Here is a 23,184-nt window from a genome sequence, read left to right on the forward strand (position 1 = left end):
CGGTGTCCACATTTGATTGGTAGGAAAGTCGGAAAGTGAAAAAAATGATTTGATTGACGACTTAATTAGGTGGTGACCTTCTCGATGGGAGGTGGTAAATGACACTTGTTTGGAGATGTCATGTGGTTACTACCAAAATTAGGTATCGTTTGGTTTGCATGCAGGGAAGTTATTCCCATAAATTTTAAAAAACATGTAAAATTGACATTTTTTTTTGTGATATTGCTTAAATACGGTTTGGTTGGCATACGGAATTCAAATTCACGTGGGAGTTTGCAAATACTTAGGGAAAGTTAGGTAATTAAACTCTAAAAGATCGCAAATTCTTATTTCAAACGGGCTGTTTTTTGTCTGAAATAAGATGGATAAAATGTTGCCATTTTTTAATAGAATGTAACCATTTAATGACAAAATGTTATAATTAAAGTTGTCAATTTTTACACTGAAAACACTACTACAAAATAAGTCAAAGAAACCGGTTAAAAATAGCCTTAGAAACCGGTTTATAACCGGTCTCTAGCTCACAGGTGTCTTAGCTTAAGAGATCGGTTTCTTTGATTATTTCAAAGAGACCAGTTGTGTGCAAAAACCGATCTCTTTGATTATTTCAAAGAAACCAGTTGTGTGCAAAAACCGGTTTCTTTGATTATTTCAAAGAGACCAGTTCTTGGCCAAAACCAGTTTCTTTGATCTTATCTTTGAAACCAGTGACGAAACAAAACCGGTCTCTTAGATTTTTCTTTAAAACAAAAAAAAATACCATTCAATAAATTAAGACCTGGATAATTTAAATCAAAAATTAAAATTAGATTACATCATCGCCATAAACGTATAAAAATCAGTCAAGTCTCATAACTTTCTGAAATATGATACAAATTCATATGAATGGATCCACAATTATTAAAAAGAAAAAAACTAACAAAATAACAAGTCTATAAGTTAACATTGTCGTTAGATCTAATCTTCACCCAACTGGCCAACTTGGAGTCTTCAAACGAGTCGTCGCTGCCTTTGATGTTGTACGGAGAAAAAAAACAAGCAATTTTATATTGACCGGGATTCATCAAAGGAGTCGATGCTGGCATGGCATCGGTGCTATTAGTGCTGTACGATGAAAAAAACAAGCAGTACTATGTTAATACTAGATGAAGTTAACTTGTGAGCATAGTTCCACCAAGTTGTTGAGAATTATTTCCATGTAACTTATATATAGTGAACATACAGACGCAATGAAATATCAGTATATCCCTTCGACTTAGAATTTACACGTAGAGATACCACACTACCTTTACCGTTATGTTAAGTAACTAGGGATAGTATAAGTTCACTTGTTTTCACTAGAAATATAAAGGAGTCAATTATTTCGCAACTGCTGAAAACAAAAATGGGGACAATACAAATGAAATCGAGGAAGTAATGTTTAAGATAACTACCAATGTTGCGTGTAGTCTCTACATGTCCAGGTGAGTTAACTCTTGTTTTTCAAAAATTTCCATAGTTTAGTCTTGACAAGTAGTCTACAAGGGACATAGACTGTCAAGTATCCGAGAGAGATGCTTGAGTGAAAACAAAGAGTCAATGTCAGACTCGTCTATTTTTATAAAGAAATCTAATTATAATTGCTTGATAAGCGCACATCAAATCCATACAAGTGGAATTCACAACCAAACAGAAAAATGAAGAAGCACGTCCTATGATTACCAGATGAAGTTGGGGCCAATATCGGTAAGAGCCTTCTCCCATCCAGCATCCCACATCTGGGGACCCTCCAGAGCAATTGCGAACGGCGTGAGAAGTACAAGAGACAGGCAGTAAAAAGACGAAAGCCAAATTCAATATCATGGCACCCACAAAACCTAAAAGGAAAATCAGATAACAAAGCCAGTTTAAGAAGAACAATTGAAGAACATTCCAACTTTCAAACAGGAGCTACTGATACACGAAACGAAAAATCAGAAGTTACTATTAACATTTGGTAGGGATTAAACATAAAAATTGTTCACTATATATATGAGTGGTAGGGATTAACATCGACAAAAAACAACAGAGCGGATCGCACGAAGAAATTCCCATGTTACATAAAAATAACAAATAAATTATTTCGAACATGTGAGTGGTGACAGTAACACCAACCTTGCTAAGTTGTTCAGATCAATGCCAGCTAGCGTTAGATTCACTTCACGTTCTTTCTGAGGAGCAGCACTCTGAAATTGAAAAGGTTAGCATATACCATAACGTCTATTTTACTGCCTCTACTACAAGCTATTTCTAACATCTAACCAGCTTGCTAGTATAGCCTATAAGAGAGTGACTATGTCCCTATATTGTTAGAATCATTGGCACACAACTAGTAAATTTTTGAGCTCTAGGACCAAAGATCAAAACATGAAGGGAGGCTATACCGTGCAACACGTGAAGATGTATTTACACTTGAGGAACACACTCACAAGATCACTTCTAAAGAAGACCAGGATTTAAAAGTTAGAATAAACCATACTTTCTTCCACGATGTCCAATCAGTTCCTGGATTTAAACAGATTTAAACAATAAATGTCAATGACAATATAAATACACTCTGAGATGGCGGAACATTTTCATTCTCATACACTAATGGTTATAATGAGATGTCTATTGCACTGCTTGCATACCCAACATGTTCACTAGCATATAGGCCGGAGTAAATAACGATCACAACCTCAATGCCGATACAACAAATGGTCACTACTACTTACAAGTGCGTTCTGCAATGATCCCATCCTGAAATCTTCTAAGCTCGGCTTCCCTTCCCCAAATTTCATCTGTCAGCCTAAATTATGAAAAATAGTATAGAGCTTAGAGCACAAAAAACAAAGAGTGCTGCGGGCTACACATTTGAAAGCACGTGAAACTAACTATACTTTATGCTATGAAATTGGTAAAATTGAGTTTCAATAGATATTGGTAGTCTAGGTTACTTAAAGTAACAAGACAGAAAGACCTAGGAAGGACATAGGAGTAAGAACGAGGAGTCAAGGACTAGTATAGTAGTGCATGAATAACAAGGGAGGGAGATGGCATAAGGTCCATTGTACTGTATAGTGTCGGAGGTTGTCCCTTCGCTAAGGCAGTGCAAAGAGGCTAGGGATTAGATTAAGGAGGAATGCATTCACTCTGTAAGACTCTAGCAACGAAAGTCGTGAACTGCTATCAATCATATATAAAAATGTGAAGAAATGATGAACTCACAAGTTTATGTCTATCTACATTTCAATTAATTAATTAAAAACCAACTGCAACTAATGCTATCAACATTCATCTCATGAAACAACCTAATAATCTAATGCGTTTAATGGAGGAAACATAACTGTTCCGGGTGTAATTCCAGAGCAAGTATTGTTACCACCCGTGGCTTGTAGAATGACGTCTTTGCTTGAATCCTCCTCTCGGTCTCCTGAAACGATGAACAAACTGAGGGCTCGGCTTTGGACCGAGCGAACTCACTCCGACGCTCAAGTCAGTTAACTTAGAGAGATAAGTTGTTGCTTGGCTAAATGTATATTGTAGAGAGATAAGGAAGATATTACCAGATGAATAGTGATTCTTAGGTTAAATTCTGGATCCTTTCCTCAATGAGGGTTGAGGAGTATTTATAGACTTTCACCTTTTGTCACGTAGTGGCCAAGTGGCTAGCATGTGGAAAGACCGTTCTACCCTCGGCCGATAGACCTATGGCAGGCCGGCCGAGGGTCCTTGGATATGAGTACGCGGATATGTGCCCGGTGCAATTTGGTTGCCATGCCGAGACCAGTGACAGCCGATGGGCTGCATCGGCTATTTGTCTAAGTCGTTGACTTGCTGTGGATATATTTGACCTTGCTCAATGTGTTGACTTGGTCAGCGGTGCAGAATATGCCCCATCAATTTGCCCCCAGCGTAGTCTATGCCGTGGTATGGGCTCCGATGTATGTTGAGCGTATATTATGCGTAAGTATTTTGCAACATGTTTCTGCATCGGCTTCTTCTACTGCATCGGCTTCTTCTACTTCGGCCTGGTTCTTATTAGGCCGTACCATATCCCCCCTCCACATGGATGTGTAAAGGGCATCCGATGTGGAAAAGAAAGTGACGCTGGCCGAGACCAGGGTTGAGAGTGCCGGTTGTTTTTGATTGCCCCCGGCCGGTGCTACCTAGCTTGGTTGATCATGTGGCCGGCGGAGAGCAGATACCTAGGAATTTGTTGAGGAAAATGAATAGGCGAAGAGATGTGAATGGGCGTGTTGAAGACGCTTGGTCACTGTTGCATTGATTGACGTTCAACTGTTACAACGATTGACATTCCGTGGTTGCATGTCCGACACGTGTCTGTTTGCTGATTGGCTGACGCTTCATGGGCTGTGCCCTGATTGGTCCTTCTTCGTGGGCTTTCCCCTATAAATAGGGCAGTTATTCCGTGAAATTGGCCACCAATTTCATTCTCTCCAAAATTTTCTTCTCTCTAAACTTTCAAGGGCTTCTTTCTCTTCAAATCTTCAGAATTGTTACGTCGGCTAGTGCTTTTCTTCAAGGTAAACAAACAATTTTTCTCAATCTTTATTTTGTTAATTGTTGCTACCATGTCTACTGCTGACGCCGGGACTAGTACTTCTGCGCCGGGGGGTTCCCCGTCGCGTCTTGATGAGGAGGGGATACTAGACGCCATCCCAATAAGGTCTGGGGGCCCTAGGTCTCCTTCTCCCGAAGTTAATCCACAAATGTTGGAGGAATGGGAGGATGAGGATGATGATGCTGATGATGATGGTGATGAGAGGACTCCTTCTGATGGGGAGAGGCCGCATCTCCCGGATCACGGCGAGGCCTGTTCGACTAGTATTGACCACGCCTGGTTTGACAAATTCGCCCGTTGTTCCGGTGACACTCTTTTCGAGGGTCATTTCTCCTTCGGTGAGGGGTACAAAATTGTTATCCCCGAGGAGGGTCAGGCGGTCTGTTGCCCTCCCCCGGGTCATATCGGCGTATATATCAGGCACCTGGAGTATGGGCTCCGGTTTCCTTTGAATGAATACGTCATGGCCATCATCAAAGTCATGAACGTCGCTGTGGCCCAACTGCATCCGTTGGCCATGAGGACGATAGTCGGCTTTGTGTGGCTCTGTCTCTTTGGGGGGGAGACCCCAACAGTTAACTTATTCCGCCGACTTCATCATCTTCGGCCGTCAATCTCCGGTAAAGTGGGGTGGTACAGCGTGCAGACGGAGCCAGGCTACGTCTCCGTGTCCAAACTTACTTCTTGCAAGGACTGGCAACGGCGATGGGTGTATGTCCAAGTGCCGGAGGACTACCCATTGCCTCGGTCTTTCCAGAGCCCTGTTTACTTGCGGTGTGAGACCGGGGAGAGTATGAGGAATGTATCTCCCGGGGTAAGGTTAAGATGGACGCTTCGATGGTCCCTCTTACTGCGGATGAGAAGCGGGCGATGCAGCTGTTCGATGCTGAGAAGGGATGGCTGCCCCCGACTCAGATTATTCTTCAAGATGAGCTGCTTTGCCGCGTCGGCCTCATACCGGCCCTCAACCAGGGTGAGTGGGGTCGGTGTGAGGCCCATCATTGCCTGTTATGTTCCTGTTTCAGAGCTTTGTTTTACTTCTTTTATGTAACTTTTGTTTGATTTCTTGCAGACCGGTTTGGCCAGGATCTGTCTGAGAGGACCTTGAAGAGGTTAGGGCTTGATAAGGACGGGAAGGTCGTTCAACGGCATCCTACGGCTGACGCGCGTGATCGTAGACTGGCTCCCAACGAACTCATGGAGAAGCAGCTGAAGGCACTGGATCCGGCGGCGGCCCAAGCACGGGTTCTCGGAGGCGTGCCGAAGAGAACAAAGAAGGCAGCGTCCAGGTTGGCGACGACGTCTGTGCCAACTCCCTCTTCGACCCCAGCGGTTCAGAAGGAGCATGTGGAGGTCGTCGATATCTCTGGGGAGGTGGTGACCGTTGCGAGGGGCCCTCCTCCTCCAAAGAAGAGAAAAGAGCCACCGTCTGCTTCCACCGTTGCCGAGGAGAAGAATGACTCAGCCGGCCCTCCGTTCAAGAGGGTCCATACTGGTACGGATCTAACTTGCGGTTCGGATTTAGCTGGTTCGTTGGACATTCCTGATGGCAGACTTTCTGACGTGTCAATGCATGCTGACATGGATGCTCTATGTAAATTTTTTGTAGATCCACCGTCGGCAGTCGCCGTTCTCACTGAACGGCAATTAGGGAAGCAACCTGAGAAGGCTATTGAGAAGGCGGGTGATAGAAATGTCACCGTTGACTCCTCAGCTCAGAAGATTCCCCCCACCGAGCTTGTGGCAGAGGGTGCGAGAATATATAAGAGGCTGGCGAAGTGGACTCAACTAGCCGGCTCCCACATCATGGAGCAAGAAAAGGCCATGGCCCAAACTGGGCCAGTGATTGAACGGCTTAAACTTGATCTCTCCGCTGCAAAGGGGGAAGCCGGGAAGGCTAAGCTGGATCTCCTTGCTGCCAAGAAGCGTGTGGAGGAAGCTGAGAAGCTGCTAGTGGCCGAGAGGGCCAAAGTTGAGGATGCTGATGCCGCCACCGCCAGGTTGATGGAGGAGCGGGACAGGTATAAAGGCGCTTATGACGCCGTGGTTGCCAAAAGGGAAGAGTGGAAGGATATGTTCCATGCCCAGTCGGAGGCGCACAGGGACACAAGGGCTATCCTTGCTCAAAAGGAGAAGGATATTGAGATGCTTCAGAATGAGCTTATCCCTAAAATGTGCGCCCAATTCCGGGACCAGGCCGAGGAGGCGACCAGGGAGGCAATCAAGAAGCTCTTCCCCAACGGCTCCTTCCCGTGGGATAAATTTGACCAGCTTCTGGATGAGATGGCTGATGCTGCGGAAGCAGCGGCTGCGGAGAAGGCGGAGGCGGCGAAGGCGGCTCAGATAGCTGAGGCCAATGCGGCCTATGATGCCAAGGTGAAGGAGGCCCACGAGGAGGCTGAGAGGCTAAAGGCACTTGAAAATGTCGAGCCTTCTCCTGAGCCGGCCACCGAAGATGCTGCTGCTACCGATGGAGGGCAGCAACATGCATAGGGAGACGGGCGGTCGTCACCAGACTCACCCGGCATCTCGGATAGCTTTAGCTGCTCGGGGGCCAACTATTGAGCCTTTCCTCCCTGCCATCTTTTGGCGCTTCAAATGATATGCTTGTAATCTTTTGCTTTTCTTTTCCTTGTTTTTGTTGTAAAACTCTTGGTAGGTTGTGTTTAGGCTTATCCCTATGGGGACGGCCGTCATCTGTATTCTCCTTTCAATTATCTTCAATAAAGTTTGTCTTATTCTCCCTCGGCTTGGCCGGGGCTTTTTTGATCACCATACTTCACTTGTCTTGCGTTATTAATTGAGCGCTTTTTCGTTTTTACCTTTGGCCTGGCCGAGGCAGTTAGAATGCGTATCTCAACTGTGTTTAACGTCTTTTAAAACATGTTAGCATGTTGGTTGCCTCCTATTTCACTCTCGGTCTTGGCCGAGGCGTCAGATTTGCGTATCGCTCGTTGTGTCCCCGTCGCTCTCGGCTGTGGCCGAGGTAATCGGGGTTACGGCTCGATAGCGTTTCTTCTAGCGTATCGGTCGTTGTGTCCCCGTCGCTCTCGGCTTTGGCCGAGGTAATCGGGGTTACGGCTCGATAGCGTTTCTTCTTCTTGGGGTGACTGCCCGGTGGCAACCGTGGCGCCCACCTCGACATGACCACGGAGGGGATGAACACTTTGATGGAAAACTTGGATGATTCTTCATTAGGTAAAAACACGCGTTGGGGTGCCGACAATAGTTTTGGACACCTCCGCCGCTATACAAAGTATTTTCTTAGGTTGTCAGTGTTCCAGTGGCTCATCAAGGGCACACCCTCCATGTCTGTCAGCCGGTATGTACCCGGCCTCATCTCTTCAACCACTTTTTAGGGTCCTTCCCAGTTGGCCGTCAATTTACCATGAATATTTCCTTTGTTGGTGGCGGCCGACTTTATTAGGACTAGATCTCCTACTTTTAAGTCCCTCTTGTGGACTCTTCGGTTGTAGGCTCTTCTCATCCGGTTTTGGTATACTTCCAAGTTGAGGCGTGCTGTATCTCGGCTTTCTTCGACCAGGTCTAGGGAGGCTTTCAGGCCTTCCTCATTTTCAACCGGGTTAAAGGTAGCCGTTCTGAATGTTGGCACCGTCGCTTCAATTGGTAGGACTGCTTCGAACCCGTAGACTAAGTGGAAAGGAGTGTATCCCGTTGCTTCTTTCTCCGTGGTCGGAAGGGACCACAGGACGCCGGGTAGTTCATCGGCCCATCTTCCCTTAAGGTCTTCAACTGTCTTCTTCAAACCGTTGAGGATTGTTTTATTGGCTGCCTCCGCCTGCCCGTTGCTCTGTGGGTGGCAGACGGAGGAGTATGCAAACTTGACGCCAAGCTCTTCTAACCAGTTCATTATCAGGTCACTCCAAAACTCTCGGCCGTGGTCAAATACCATGACTTGGGGCAATCCAAAACGAGTTATAACATTTTCCCAGATTACCTTTCTGACGGCCGCTGTGGTCTTCGCCGGTACTGCTACAGCTTCAACCCATTTGGTGAAGTAATCAACGGCGACGATCAAGAACTTCCTTCCTCCGGAGGCCGTTGGAAACGGCCCTAGCATATCCATCCCCCACTGTGCGAAAGGAAGGGGGCTAAGCACCGGTTGTAGGTCCCGGGAAGGAGCGTGTATCACCGGGGCATGCATCTGACAGTTCGTGCACTTCTTGGTCTTTGCCCTGGAATCTTGAAGCATGGTGGGCCAGAAGTAGCCGGCTCGGAGAGCTTTGTGGGCTAGTGTTCTTGCCCCCATGTGGTGTCCACAGATGCCTTCGTGAATCTCTGTCAGTATCAGCTCTGCGTCGGCTGGACCGACACATTTCAAGAGTGGTCTTATTACGGACCTTCTGTACAGTTCCCCTTCGAACACCAGGTACCTGGCGGCGATCCTTTTTATCTTGGCCGAGAGATTGCGGTCCTCCGGCAACTCATTTGTAACTTTGTATTTCATTATCGGAGTCATCCACGTTGTCTTGGTCTCTATGTTGCCCACCATGCCGACAGTCTCAGTGATGCTCTTCGCATTCCTGATATCTACCAAAGACGGTTGGTGACATTCTTGATGGTTGAGCTGGCAAGTTTTGAGAGAGCGTCGGCCCGGTTGTTCTCAGATCTGGGAACGCATTGGATTTGGAAAGATTTCAATTTTGTTATGTCAGCTTTTACCCTTTCCAGGTATCTTACCATCCCGTCGTCCCGAGCCTCAAACTCTCCTCTGATTTGGTTAGTAACCAACAGTGAGTCTGTCTTTAACACAATGTGTTCTGCTCCGGCGGCTCTGGCCAGCTCAACTCCGGTTATCACCGCCTCGTATTCGGATTCGTTATTTGAGGCCGACAAAGTAAATTTCAAGGCGTACTCAAATTCGTCCCCGTTTGGGCTGATGATAAGGATGCCGGCCCCCGAGCTGTTCGTCGTGGAGGAGCCGTCGGTGTAAACCTCCCATACACCTGGGTTTGGTTCTTCTTGATATGTGCATTCGGCCAGGAAATCTGCAAGTGCCTGCCCCTTTATCGAAGGCCTTGGTTTGTACTGAATGCCGAAGCCAGAGAGTTCCACTGCCCATTTGATGAGCCTACCGGATTGTTCGAATTTTTCCAAAGCTTTCTCCAATGGCTAGTCGGTTAGGACCGTCACGGGATGTGCGTCGAAGTAGGGTTTTAACTTCCTTGCGGCAACGACGACGGCGAAAGCTGCTTTTTCAATTAGTGGGTAATTTCTCTCGGCGGTCAACAGCGTATGGCTGCCAAAGTAGATTGGGTGTTGCTGTTTGTCTTCTTCCCTGATGATCACGGCACTGACCGTGGCCGAGGTAACTGCTATGTACAGGTATAGCGTCTCCCCAAGTATCGGCCTGGACAGAGTTGGGAGAGTCTGAAGATGAGGTTTTAGTTGCTTGAAAGCTGTGCTCTGTTCCTCCCCCCAGCTGAAGTCTTTATTCCCCTTCAATACTTTGAAGAATGGGGTGCTCTTGTCGGCTGACCGAGAGATGAAACGGGCTAGAGCCGCCATTCTCCCGCTCAACATCATAACCTCTTTTCGATTCCTTGGCTCCGGCAGGTCTAGGATTGCTCGGACTTTGTCTGGATTGGCATCAATTCCCCTGGCGCTGACAAGTACGCCGAGGAACTTACCTGCCCGGACACCGAAGTTGCACTTCATTGGGTTGAGCTTCATCTTGTATTTCCTTAGTGAACAAAATGTCTCGTGTAAATCGGCCAAGTGCTCGCTGTCAGACTTGCTTTTTACAATAGCATCGTCGACGTAAGCCTCAATGTTTCGCCCTTTTTGATTTTGGAACACTTTGTCCACCAGTCTTGTGTACGTTGCACCGGCGTTCTTCAAACCAAACGGCATCATTTTGTACATGTAAGTGCCGTTAGCGGTGATGAATGCGCATTTAGGCATGTGTTCCTCGGCCATGAATACCTGGTGATACCCCGAGAAGGCGTCCAGCAGGCTCAGCATGGTGTAGCCTGCCGTGGCGTCAATTAAACTATCTATCCGGGGCAAGGGATAACAATCCTTGGGGCACGCTTTATTAAGATTGGTAAAATCTACGCACATCCTCCATGCCCCCGATGACTTCCTTACCATCACAACATTAGCTAACCACTCAGGATAAGTACAACGCATGATAAAGCCCGCCGCTAGTAATTTATCTACCTCGGCTTTGATGGCCTCATCTTTCTCGGCTGAGGAGTTCCTCATCCTTTGCTTGACAGAGCGAGCGGTGGGGAGTACGTTCAGCTTGTGAATAATTACCTCCCGGCTCACGCCTGGCATCTCGGCCGCTGAGTAGGCGAAGACGTCTTTGTTCTTCCTCAGCAGATGTAGGAGAGCGGCCCTGAATCCTGGTTCCAGGTTGATACCGATAGTTACGGTGCGCCCCGGGTCAACTTCTACCTCTTCGGTCTCAGCTCCTTCGACCATGCCGACGGAGTTATTCATGCGTTCGCCCCCCTGTTGCAAGGATGGCCTCTTCCCCTTCTCTGACTCCTTCGCCACTTTGAAGGATTGCATGTTGCACCCTCTGGCAGATACTTGGACATTGACTACCTCATCCCTCTCGTTCTTTGAGACGAGTTTATGCGCTTCCCCCCGGTCCGAGACATACATCAATGTCAGGGCCCGGATGGACATCACTGCGTCGGCCTCACTCAGAGTGACTCGGCCTATGAGGACGTTGTAGGCAGACGAACCGTCAATGACCACGAACTCAGACATAACGTTCTTGGCCGCACTTCCCTCGCCGAACATTACCGGCAACCTGATTGACCCCAGGGGTACCAGGCCGGCCCCAGAAAAGCTGTACAACGGGCTGGTGCAGGGGCTCAAGTCTTCAACCTTCAGACCGAGGCTAAGAAAGCATTCTCCGTACATAATGTTTGTGTAGGCGCCTGTGTCAATTAGGCACCTCTTCACCAAGTGGTTGGCTATGTCCAGGTGGACTGTAAGTGGGTCGCTGTGAGGAGCGACGACTCCCTCGTAGTCCTTCTTCCCAATGGTTATATCGGGGATGTTGGAAGCGGGGGTTGCTGTGTTGGGCACAAAGTTGATGGCCTGATATAGTTCATTCAGGTGTCGTTTGTGCCCATGAGCGGACCCACCGTTCTCGTTGCCCCCGATGACGACATGGATTACTCCTATCCGTTCAGAGACAGATTTGCTATTTGACCCGCCGGCATTTGCTTTATGGCCTCCGGCAACGTATTTCCCGAGGTTCCCCCTCCGGATCAGCTCTTCAATGGCATTTTTCAGATGTCGGCAGTCATTAGTTAAGTGGCCGGTGTGGCCGTGGTACTCACAGTACTGGCTCGTGTCACCGTCACTCCTCGGCCTAGGGGGCCTTTCCCACTTCTGACCCTCGTTTTTGCTCAGGGCGAAGACCTCGGCGGCCGATACGACCAGGGGGGTGTGATCATTGTACCGCTTTCGGTAGTACGTTCCCGAACTTCCCCCGGCGTCTGCCGAGTTCTGCTTCCTGGCAGACTTGTCAGATCGTGACCCATTAATGCCACGGCGTCTTTCATCCGGGTTGTCCTCCCGGTGGCTCTTCTTCTCTGAGTGCCCAGCCTCGCTGTGGTCTACCCAGGTCTTGTGATAGTCCTCTACCTTGATGGCTTGGTCGGCCATTTTCCTGGCGGCGTCCAAGCCCAGGCCTCCGTACTTGATGAGCTCATTTTTTAAGTCTCCCTTTGGGAGGCCTTTCATCAGTGCGAAGGCCGCCAGCTCGGGATTAATCTCCCGAATCTGCTGGACCTTGCCGTCGAACCTCTTCACATAGCTTCGTAGAGACTCGCCCCTCTCCTGTTTGATAGTTAGGAGATCCGACGTCTCCACGGCCCTTCTCTTATTGCAAGAGTATTGGGCTAAAAAGGCGTCCCTTAGGTCGGCGTAACAGTATACCGAGCCGTCGGGCAGCCCCTTGTACCAACTTTGAGCCATCCCATGCAAGGTCGTTGGGAAGACTCGGCACCAAACTTCACCGGGCTGTTCCCACACCGACATGTACGACTCAAAGGCCTCAGCATGGTCGGTGGGGTCGCTGTCCCCTTTGTATGTGAACGCCGGCAACTTCAGCTTAGTTGGTACGGCGGTTTCAAGGACATAGGCACTGAGGGGCTGTCGGACCACATGTCGAATGACACGCGGCGATCGACTACTCGCATTCCTAGTCCGGCTCCTCTCCTCGTAGCGGGAAGGACTCCTTCTCCGACTCGGGCTTCTTCTCCGACTCTGCTGAGTCGGACTTCTCTGGCTTCTCTGAGGCAGGCCTCGTCGGTGCTGCGGCGACGCTGTCCTCCCGTGAGTACGGGGAGGGCTCAGGTCCACCACTAGCACTCTGGGCTCCTCCGGCGTCTTGGCAGGGTCAGCTTCTCCTAGTGCTCCGTTCAAGTTTCTTGGAGTCACATTTTGGGCCCTGGTCTCCTGGACGGTTTCCGCCGCTCTTGTCGGCGTGTGTGTGAGCCGGCGTACTCCCATTAGGTCCAGGAGCATCTTCGATTTTTTCGCATCAACCACATGTCCCATGATGGTGACTGGTCGTGAGCGGCGGTGTGTGTCTGGTATTATTGGCATCCCGTACTCCGGTTGAATTACTTGGCCGGCGGAGGGTTGCACAACTCCAGATTTGTGGACGGTATCATCTTGGTAGAGTTCGGTTTCGTCAGTCACGAATGCCTCTTGTTGTTTCGACATCTTCTTAGCTTCTTGGGTGGGTTTTTGTGTTTGTTTTTTTTTTTTGTTTGGGAATGAATGTGACTAGCTTCTAGTGTCTCGTCCCCACAGACGGCGCCAATTGTTCCGGGTGTAATTCCAGAGCAAGTATTGTTACCACCCGTGGCTTGTAGAATGACGTCTTTGCTTGAATCCTCCTCTCGGTCTCCTGAAACGATGAACAAACTGAGGGCTCGGCTTTGGACCGAGCGAACTCACTCCGACGCTCAAGTCAGTTAACTTAGAGAGATAAGTTGTTGCTTGGCTAAATGTATATTGTAGAGAGATAAGGAAGATATTACCAGATGAATAGTGATTCTTAGGTTAAATTCTGGATCCTTTCCTCAATGAGGGTTGAGGAGTATTTATAGACTTTCACCTTTTGTCACGTAGTGGCCAAGTGGCTAGCAGGTGGAAATACCGTTCTACCCTCGGCCGATAGACCTATGGCAGGCCGGCCGAGGGTCCTTGGATATGAGTACGCGGATATGTGCCCCGGCTGGCTGGTTGCCATGCCGAGACCAGTGTGACAGCCGATGGGTCGATCGGCTAGGGTCGTTCTAAGTCGTTGACTTGCTGTGGATATATTTGACCTTGCTCAATGTGTTGACTTGGTCAGCGGTGCAGAATATGCCCCATCAATAACTTACAAACATAATTGAAAGAAACAAAATTCATGAACCAACAATGTCGAGATTGACCTCATTTCAAAATACGGACTGCAATCAACCACACACTATCCGAAATTCTCCAGTTCTACCATAATCAATAATCTCAAAAATCAAATTTCATACAGGTTGCAACACATTAGTGCCACAATACCTAATCAGCAATGTTTACTAATTTGATATGTCCATCTAATTCTCAACAACCCCATAAATGAACAAATTCGTGGAGCTGTTACAAAAATCGAATTAATTGGTTAGGTTGAGTATTTTACAAAATTGGAATTGTGCCTAATTATAGATCAAATTCACCTAATTCCAAATAAAATTAAACAAGAACTGCTAAAGATTTTAAGGAATCAATTGAAATCGAATAAAATTAATACCTACGATTGGCAATGGAGGGGCTGAAGATCTCGTCGCTGTTGTTGGAAGAACAATGACTCGGAAGTAGCATCGTGGTGATGACGGACTAGCAAGATTAAGAACTGATGACGTCGCAGCGGTTGTGGGTGGATGAGCGAGAAAATCGAGTGTGAGCAGTGATGCGAGATTGCGAACTGCGAAGTATCTAAGTTTATGTATGAGGGTAGTTCAGTGGTTAATAGAGAAACGCCTCCCATCCATTATATTAAAATATATATGACACCGGTTTGTTCTAAAAACGGTTTCTATATTAGTATAAGATACCGGTTTTGTTTATAAACCGGTTTCTTATACCAAAGAAACTAGTTAGAATTTTAACCGGTTTCTTATTTATGGTTCCTTTGGGGATTTTTGTAGTAGTGAAATGATGTGAAAAATAATGGTAACATGTTCTTAGAAAATAGCAACATTTTATTGTAAAATGGCAATATGTTGTCCGTCTTATTTCAGACGGAAAATAGCCCATCTGAAGCAAGACGCGCTGCCAAAAGATTATGGGAAGAAACAAAACCATGTGATTTTTGGGTAAATAACACACACTATTTTTCCAATTCATGAGAATTTGCAATTTACTCATTTTTAAAGGGACGCCTTAAAGTTGTTTTAGAGATCAGAGGATAACTGGAAGATTTATGGTGATTCGAAGTAGGTTAGATCAAATAGAATCGTCTTGTCTTTAAAGTTGTCCAATCGCATGGAAAAAGACGGGAGTGATAAGCCTCTTGAGGTCGAATAGAGTGATATTGTGAATGGGTAGTGATAAAAGCTATTATGTAAGGAGTCGTCGTTTGGTTGAATGTAGAAATTTTTATTGCCTATAAAGTGATAAATTACATAATTTTAGAATTCATGTGAATTAGAAAATGTTTTTTGGTTGCATATAGAAATTGTTCATATACGCCTTTGCACTTACCTAGGGAGACCTAGGTAAGCAACGTTCTCAATTATGGAGGAATTAGAATTCATGTGAATTGGGATAACAAAAATAGTCCCCCATTTTGTAATTCACATGAATTATACTTTCTGTGTTTTTTTAGTGGGTAACCAAACGACCCCTTGTATATCAATACTAAATAAATCAATTCTAAATTGAATTTTTTAACTCATTTTTTTCAAGGTAACGTTAGGTATTGGATTTTCTCGTCTTTAAGGAGTATCTAGCTTGGTTGTTTAGTAATGATAAAAACTATTAACACAGATTATGTACATTATGGTAATATTTGATTGATTTCTTTTTAATGGGGCGTTCGGCAAACGACAGATTGATATATTTTTAGCAAAGAGTCTTCAGCATGTTTGACTCATCAGTACGATATTTGGTATGTTTTTGATGGATAGCATATTGAAATAGTAGATTGGGGTGCAATTTGCTATTTTACAATATGCCGTTTCCTCCAACATATTCAATTAGTAAACTAGATAATATTTCAATTGACATTCTTACCCTTAAAAACATACTATATAAAACCAGTCTCGTTAGGTTTTCCTGAGGGTTTTCGCATTCATTAGCAGAAGTAGAGAGATATGGGGCTAAGCAGAGCACATAAATTAGTAAATTGGTAAGTCAAATACGGTTAAAAACCTTGAATATACTGAAAATTCATCAATCTACCGTTTATCAAACCCTCAATAAAAACACAGACTTAACCATATTGAATTATGGATAATTTGACAATTGAAGAGCATGAGCAATTCAATGGGAATGGCTAGAAAATACAAGGACACGATAGTATTGTAGTAATAGGAGACTGTTTCTACGTAGGGATCCCTTTGTTTTTTCCTCCGACTTGATCAAGAATCTGCATATATTTGTAAATGTCATATATAATCATATAATCTTATATGTCAACTATGTATATATTTCAACTCCAATATTTCAATTGAATTACATACTTTTCATATCACCAACAAATCTCAGATATCACTTTCGTTCTTATTTTTCTTGAACTTGGGCTTATATTTCATTTGTCAATCCATTATGTATGCTTTGCATGCAACCTACTACATGCTTAACGTATCTTAATCTTGATTTTGTTTCATTTTTATAATAGCTTGGAGCCTTTGACATTCAGCCGCCCCTTATCACAGTGTTTGACTTCTTAATTTTCCTCTTCCATTTCCAAATCATCATTTGATTACCGAGTAATTAATCATTTTCTTTTTGATTGGGTATAAGTTATAACTAAAACATCTTAGGAATCTGCGTGGAAATGTTCGCTTTTAAATTTGGAATCTCTAGTTACACGCCTAGCAACAGTACTATAGTGGTTTTGATTTTTTTTTTCTTTTATTATCGTGTCAAGTGTGTTTGTTTTACCTTAGAGGCTTAGGTAATGCTATAAATGAATGATTTGATTCGCCTTATCAAACCTTCGTAATAGATTCGGTCAAAATTTAGCTCGAGCTCATTCAAATGCAAGCTCAATAAGGGTTGGACTCGCATAGTCATTTTTAGTTTTTTTTGTACAATTTTAGTAACTAAAAATCATTAGTTAATTAAAAACGAGTATATGAAAAGAATTTAAATAATAAAGGGAAGTCGAGTTTCTTAGAGCCGGTGTCGAGCTTCATATTTTTGAGCTCGAGCCCAACCCAACCCACACATTTGGGATGTTTTTGGAGGCTCGGCCCGGCCATGATTACCTATAGATGATTTCAGTTTGATTGAGTGGGATTGGTGGGAGGTTGACCCGCTTCAAAGTTACGTGATTCACAAAATCCAAAGCTATAGACCTATAGTAGGGTTAAAGGTAAAGAAAGATGGGACTGAATGTCTGAATTAGATGGGTAGCAAATAGCAATCCCATCCAAAGCTTCAATGCTTGCTCTTGTAAATAGAAATTAAAATCCAAGCCCAGGAATGAAGGGGACGATTATAACGTCAATGGAGGAGACACGTCAGTAGTCAGTACATCAGAGACTAAACTCGTAGCTAATACTACCTCTACATCTTATTGTTTTACCCATTTACTTTATACACGGTCTCTTAGACGACGCTTTGACCGACATTTTAACCATTTATACATTATTTGTTTCGGTTAAAAATATTTTTTTTATGAAAGATTTTTTTATAGCCAATGTAACTATGTAAATATAGTGTTATAAATTATTACTGTATATTTTATTATCTAGTTATGGTCAAAGTTTCAATACTTTGACCTCCAAAAAGGTAAATGGGTATAACAATAAAATGTGGAGGGAGTACTACACAAAGGCATAACGGAGTACATGCCAAAAAAAAAAAAGGAAAAAAGAATATTAGTATACTCTATAATATATACTCCATATACCGTATTCAGTTCTGTATTAATTATTTATAATCATGACCACGTCGGAGAAGGTAGCTAGTATAAAGTAAATGGGGGTTGAGTCTCCACAAAGTCACAAAACATTTGTAATAAAAGTACTTGGTACGTGAGATAATAGAAAGCTAGCAAGAGGGGAAAAAAGGGAGAAAAAAAAAAAAAAAAAAAAAAAAGCAAGGTTGATTTGTGTTAGCAACAAATCGAATTGTCCACATACATAGATATACATCAATATAGTCCGTAAAAATATATTAGAGTAGTAGGGCTTAGAAAGCTTATAAGGGAGATCGATGGATCATTTGAATGAGGTAGGTAGGATGCATTACGTGCATATGCATAGGGTTGCTGGGTATGAAAAGGAATCAAAGGAAGATGCTAGCTGGGATAATGGGCCTAGTGGAATCACTACCAACAATAATAATAATGAGGATCTCAATCTCAAGTGTTTGATATTTGGAATAGGATCAAAATTAGGGATGAAGGATGAATTGGAAGAAGAAGAAGAAGAATCAAGAAGAAGAAGAAGAAGAAGCACAACAAGTGCTGAGGAGTCTTCTAGCAGCAGCAGTGGCACCACCAACTGGCTCCAACTAGGACTCCCTAACAACAACACCATTACAAGTACTAATCCACTTGACTTGATGCTGGACCTCAACCTCGGCATCCCCATTATCCACATCCCTTCCCCTTTGCCTTCCATTCTTTCTCCTCATCCTCCTACATGTACAATACATCACCCTCCCATCTGGTTTGAGCTTCTACCTTCTCTTCCACAGTACGTCTTTCTTTTTTCCATCTACCTATTCTCATCTTCCCTCTCACCTCAGGGGCCATTCTAGGATTTTAGTAGAGGGATTTGAAACCCTGACTAGGGGGAAGATCAAGATGAAACTCTTAACCACTACTCCACCTATATGTTATAATGATTCATATCTGGCATTAATAATATTTTTTTTACTAATTAGAGGCCCGCACCCCCACTAGAATCCCCTCGGTGCTGATTACGTATTTATCTTTTTTTTTCCCCTTTCATTTTATGTATGCAGATCAGTACAACCACATTTACCTCACCTATCCAAGAGTTTTCTCAGAATTAAGTAAGTACGACGACTATATATATATCTTTTTTCCTTGTCCTTCCGATCAATCTCTGTTTCTCTTTTTTCTTTTTGTAAATAAAAAAATTGAATGATTTCATCATGAGTTTAGTCATAGGGTATTATTATTTGATGAGTATGGTAGGTGATGAATTAGACGATAGAATGTTAAGAGCTGACGTACGTAGTGTTACACTGTCGTCCATTTGCGTAGAGATGCAAGAATGACGGTTGGCTTGGTTATGAAGTATTTGGCTAACAAACTTGGATTGCATACCGAATTACAGGTACGTCGTCGCACATCCTTCATTTCATTATATACTCTACTGGCTGCCACGCACGTACTCTAATCATGATTGCCCATGCCAAATCATTCAACTCCGCAACATGTATAAATGATTTCCATAATAATTAATGGTACGTACGTAGCTTACAAAGTTGTGTTTAAATGATCAAACTAATTGCGCAACATCGTCTTTGATCCATGTCTTCAACTAGGGATAATGTACGTATGTAGTTATATCATACCTATCTTCTTAATTATCTCCTGATGTTTCAACCAGTATATTTAAACCAACTACTCTATGTCTCTATAATTAGTTTTAGTACGTCTGTAAGAAATTCATAGCCAATAATGATGATCTTAAAAAATTAAGAATGATTAATCTTGTTGGCGGTCATGTCATGATGTACTACTTTATTACAAGAGAAATGCCATGATCATGCATATATATATATATATACCTAACAAATAGGGAGTAAATAATAATAGCTCTGACTTAGCTTAAAATGAGGTTTGCATACCATGAGGCCGGGTATGTAACTCATCATCTGCTCAACATTCCCTTTTTATTCCTTTCCGCTATTTTTTATAACCCCGCAAGTCAACAGTCATACGTCTTTTGGTTTGTAGTGTTTTCAAGTCACAACACATACTACGTATCCAACGACCAACTAATTTAAATTCTCCTTACCAATCAACATTTATTATTTAAGCTGCTGTATAACAAGATTAATTGTCATTTGTTAGGTTAGTTGTCGTCTTCAAAATATTCTAATTCTATAATTAATTATCAGGTCATAGCAAGTAGTGAGTATAATAATACGAGTACTACATATTCCGTATAATTTAAGTTGGATTTATATTACGGTTTTTCTAACCTATACGGCTATACCTACCGGGCATATGATAAAAAAACAAAAAAGGAAAGAATTAATTGATATTTTTATGGGAAATTGGAATATCCTATTACTATTACTTTTATTTACAATAAATACATTTATTTCTTTTCTTTTTTGTTTTCTTATTCTATGTCTAGTGGTTAGAAAAACCCTTTATATTATTACTCATAGGCTCATAGCTCACATAAAACATTTACATTGAAATGAAATGATGATACTCCGTATTATTAGTCAGTTAGTCTCATATTATTATTCTATCAATGTAATAATATTCATGTATGTATGTGAATTGATGCAGGTTGAGATAAGATGTAGAGGCCAAGTATTAGGGGCATCCTTAACGTTGCAGCATGTGAGAGACTATATTTGGAGTCCAAGCTATGCCCTCACTACTTTGCTTCCCAACTCCTCAACAACTCCTCATCTCATGCTTCTTCATTATTCTTCTTCTTCTACTTATCTACCATCCATCCAACGTATATATTGATCATTTTTAATCAATGAATTTAATTAAGTCATTTCCTTTTCTTTTTTTTATCCTTATTTAACCCAAATTTCTTCTGTCTTTTTCTTCCACTTCTATACAAGTGTAGGTAACCATCTCTATTCCATCCCACTATACTAAAAGAATAAGAAAAGTATAAATTTTTCTACCTAAATATTCTTAGCTAGAAATCCCGACTATGCAAAAAGAATAAGATCATGTTTAGTCTCATTTCTAAAAAAAGAGTTTTTGTTTTTCAAGTTTAATTTTTCAAAAGTAGAAGCATAAAATTGGTGTTTTTATGGGAAAAAATATGGAGTTTTAGTTTTTGGGAAGTTATTTTAGCTTTTAAAAAATGTAGTGTTTAGCCAAAAGGTGTGTTTACCTTCAAAAACACTTTTACAAGTTAGGTCAAACACACACTAAAGAAAATTATAAATTTTTCCGCCTAAATACTCTTAGCTAGAAATTGGGCCTACTTAGAAAATTATTTTAGATATATATTGGGCCTAATATATGATTCTCATGATTCTTTATTATGTTATTTTTCCATTATATGTATCTTAAATATCGTAAATATTATATTTAAAAACAATGCAGATTTTAATCATATTATTAAAGTGTGTCCTTTTCACTTTTTTTTTCTTTATATTTGTTAATTCGTATGTTGTAATAAAAATTACAAAAATAGCTATATGCTTCATCAGAAACTTTAATGCATAAAAATATGCACAAGTTTTTTGCTTAACTATCAATCTTATTTTTTTAATATAATGAAGAGTTAGGAACGATAAACACCTAAGAGAGGGAGGAGGTGAATTAGGTGTACCTTTTTTAAAAATTTGTTCTTAACTTAGTTAATTGATAACTTAAGTAAAGAGCCTTAAAGCACAAACCTTGAGAAACTTAATAGAATGTAAGTTCACAAGATGGTACAACCCTTTTCTGTCGCAGTATAGCTGACTGTGACACAGAACTTGATTAGATATAAACGAGAAATAGCAAAGTGAAAGAACGTAAAAGTAATGAACAAACAAACAACATTTAAATATTGGTTCAGCCTCTACTCCGAGGCCTACGTCCAACCGTTATTTTATTACTTGTTTAGAAATTTACTCAAACTTACTAAACCCCTTACAATGAAAATAACTCGTCAACCACTCCGGTTGCACTCAAACTTAAAGCTATCCCGCTTCAAGAGTTTATGTGTTCTATCTCAAGGTGTGCAGAATCTTTGAATCTCAAGAGTTCACTTGATGAACATGGAGATTACAATTAAGACTTAACACGAGAATCATGGAACAAATTCATTATGTCACAGTACAGCGAACTGATACTTGGAGGTTTTACAGCTTTTCGAAAACAAATGAAGACTTTAAAATCTGAAAAATGTTTTGCAAATACTTGAAGAACAAAACTTTAAATGCACAAATAATTTGCAAGGTTTTACAATAAATGCTTTAGAAAGTCTTAAGAAATAAAAGACTAAGACACTCTTTTATAGGGGATTTGATTATCCAAGTAGTACAACTTAGATAAATAAATCCAATATTAAATAGGTAGCCTTTAAGTGATGGTAAATGTTAGGTTGTAGGCTTGGAGCACAAGTCTTGAATCAAAATAAGAAAACTCTTCCCAAAACACTCAACATGTGACACTTTACCAAAATGGTAAAAAACTTTTCTAGCTTTAAAAGTTTGACAAGTTCAACTTACTATTTGGTAAAAGGTAGTAAATGCACAAATCTAGAGGTTTAATCAATGTGGATTTGTGACTTAAAATTTCATATTTGTTTTCAAACTTTGAAGATTCAAATGCTAAGGTTTGAAATTTGTAAAGTTTTAACACTTAAACATTTCGAGTAAAAAGATCCTCCATACGGTAGTATCAGAAATCACAGTGTAGTGCACTGTTGTATGGTTTTGCGGCTACTTGACATAAGTGAGAGTGTTACACTTACTCTTATAAATTTCGACTAAGGCTAGGATAATATCATTGTCTTGACTTTCTTGATTGCTTTATCTTGATCATGTTGAGCCATCATTAAGAGTCAATTTGATTGTTTCAATCACTAATCATTTTCAACTAAAAGCAAACAATCAAATAACAAAGGGACTTGGCATCATCAACCAAATGTGTTCTAACATATAACTTATTTGACAAAAATAAATTTAATTACATTGTCAATTTTATTCAGAGTAAAAATATACAAAAAAAAATTCTAACTCTTATATAGATAATTAAAAACAAAATTCAAAGTTCATTTATATATATACTATTAGCTCTAATTGTTAAGTTCTTTATATATTTATACGAGATGTTCACTAGTATAGTATAACAGATCGGCAACGCAAATGAGTGTTACATATTGTCTCGTAAACCTTATAATACATCTAGACACATTAAGCACTCAAAATAGAAAAATTATTATAAATCGGACACATAAGCAATTAAAATAAAGTAGTGTATATTGATAAAGTAGATTGGTTGAATTCCTGTGGGGATCACATTACGACGAGTTGACGAATTTGTTTTGGCAATTAATTAGGTCATGTTTTTTCTGATTTAATTTCAGCTCATATATATCATTTTAACTCAGCTTTATTTATTTTACGACGAGTTGACGGATTTTGTTCAGCGCATATCCTGACAAAATTAATTCTTACTTTAGCTCCATTCACTGAGCTCAACTCCATTTAATTCAGTT

The 23,184-nt window shown here is 42.0% G+C and overlaps 1 protein-coding gene and 2 long non-coding RNA genes across 3 annotated transcripts; 1 reads left to right on the forward strand and 2 right to left on the reverse strand.

Annotated features, from left to right (window-relative positions):
• Positions 1-791: 791 nt before the first annotated feature.
• On the reverse strand, positions 792-2,261 carry LOC141632742 (uncharacterized). Its single transcript, XR_012537820.1, has 3 exons — positions 2,134-2,261; positions 1,702-1,856; positions 792-1,104 (listed from the first exon to the last, which is right to left on the reverse strand). It is a non-coding gene; the product is annotated as an uncharacterized LOC141632742 (long non-coding RNA).
• Positions 2,262-2,408: 147 nt separating this feature from the next.
• On the reverse strand, positions 2,409-14,567 carry LOC141644423 (uncharacterized). Its single transcript, XR_012544044.1, has 3 exons — positions 14,370-14,567; positions 2,733-2,806; positions 2,409-2,523 (listed from the first exon to the last, which is right to left on the reverse strand). It is a non-coding gene; the product is annotated as an uncharacterized LOC141644423 (long non-coding RNA).
• A 3,200-nt stretch (positions 14,568-17,767) lies between these two features.
• LOC141632748 (uncharacterized) lies at positions 17,768-21,020 on the forward strand. The gene is made up of 4 exons (XM_074445263.1): positions 17,768-18,489; positions 18,761-18,811; positions 19,026-19,098; positions 20,292-21,020. The coding sequence occupies exons 1-4, from the start codon at positions 18,005-18,007 to the stop codon at positions 20,478-20,480; spliced, it is 798 nt and encodes a 265-aa protein (XP_074301364.1). The 5' UTR covers positions 17,768-18,004; the 3' UTR covers positions 20,481-21,020.
• The last annotated feature ends 2,164 nt before the right edge of the window (positions 21,021-23,184 follow it).

Source organism: Silene latifolia, chromosome 2 (assembly GCF_048544455.1).
Source record: "Silene latifolia isolate original U9 population chromosome 2, ASM4854445v1, whole genome shotgun sequence".
Lineage (NCBI taxonomy): Eukaryota > Viridiplantae > Streptophyta > Magnoliopsida > Caryophyllales > Caryophyllaceae > Silene > Silene latifolia.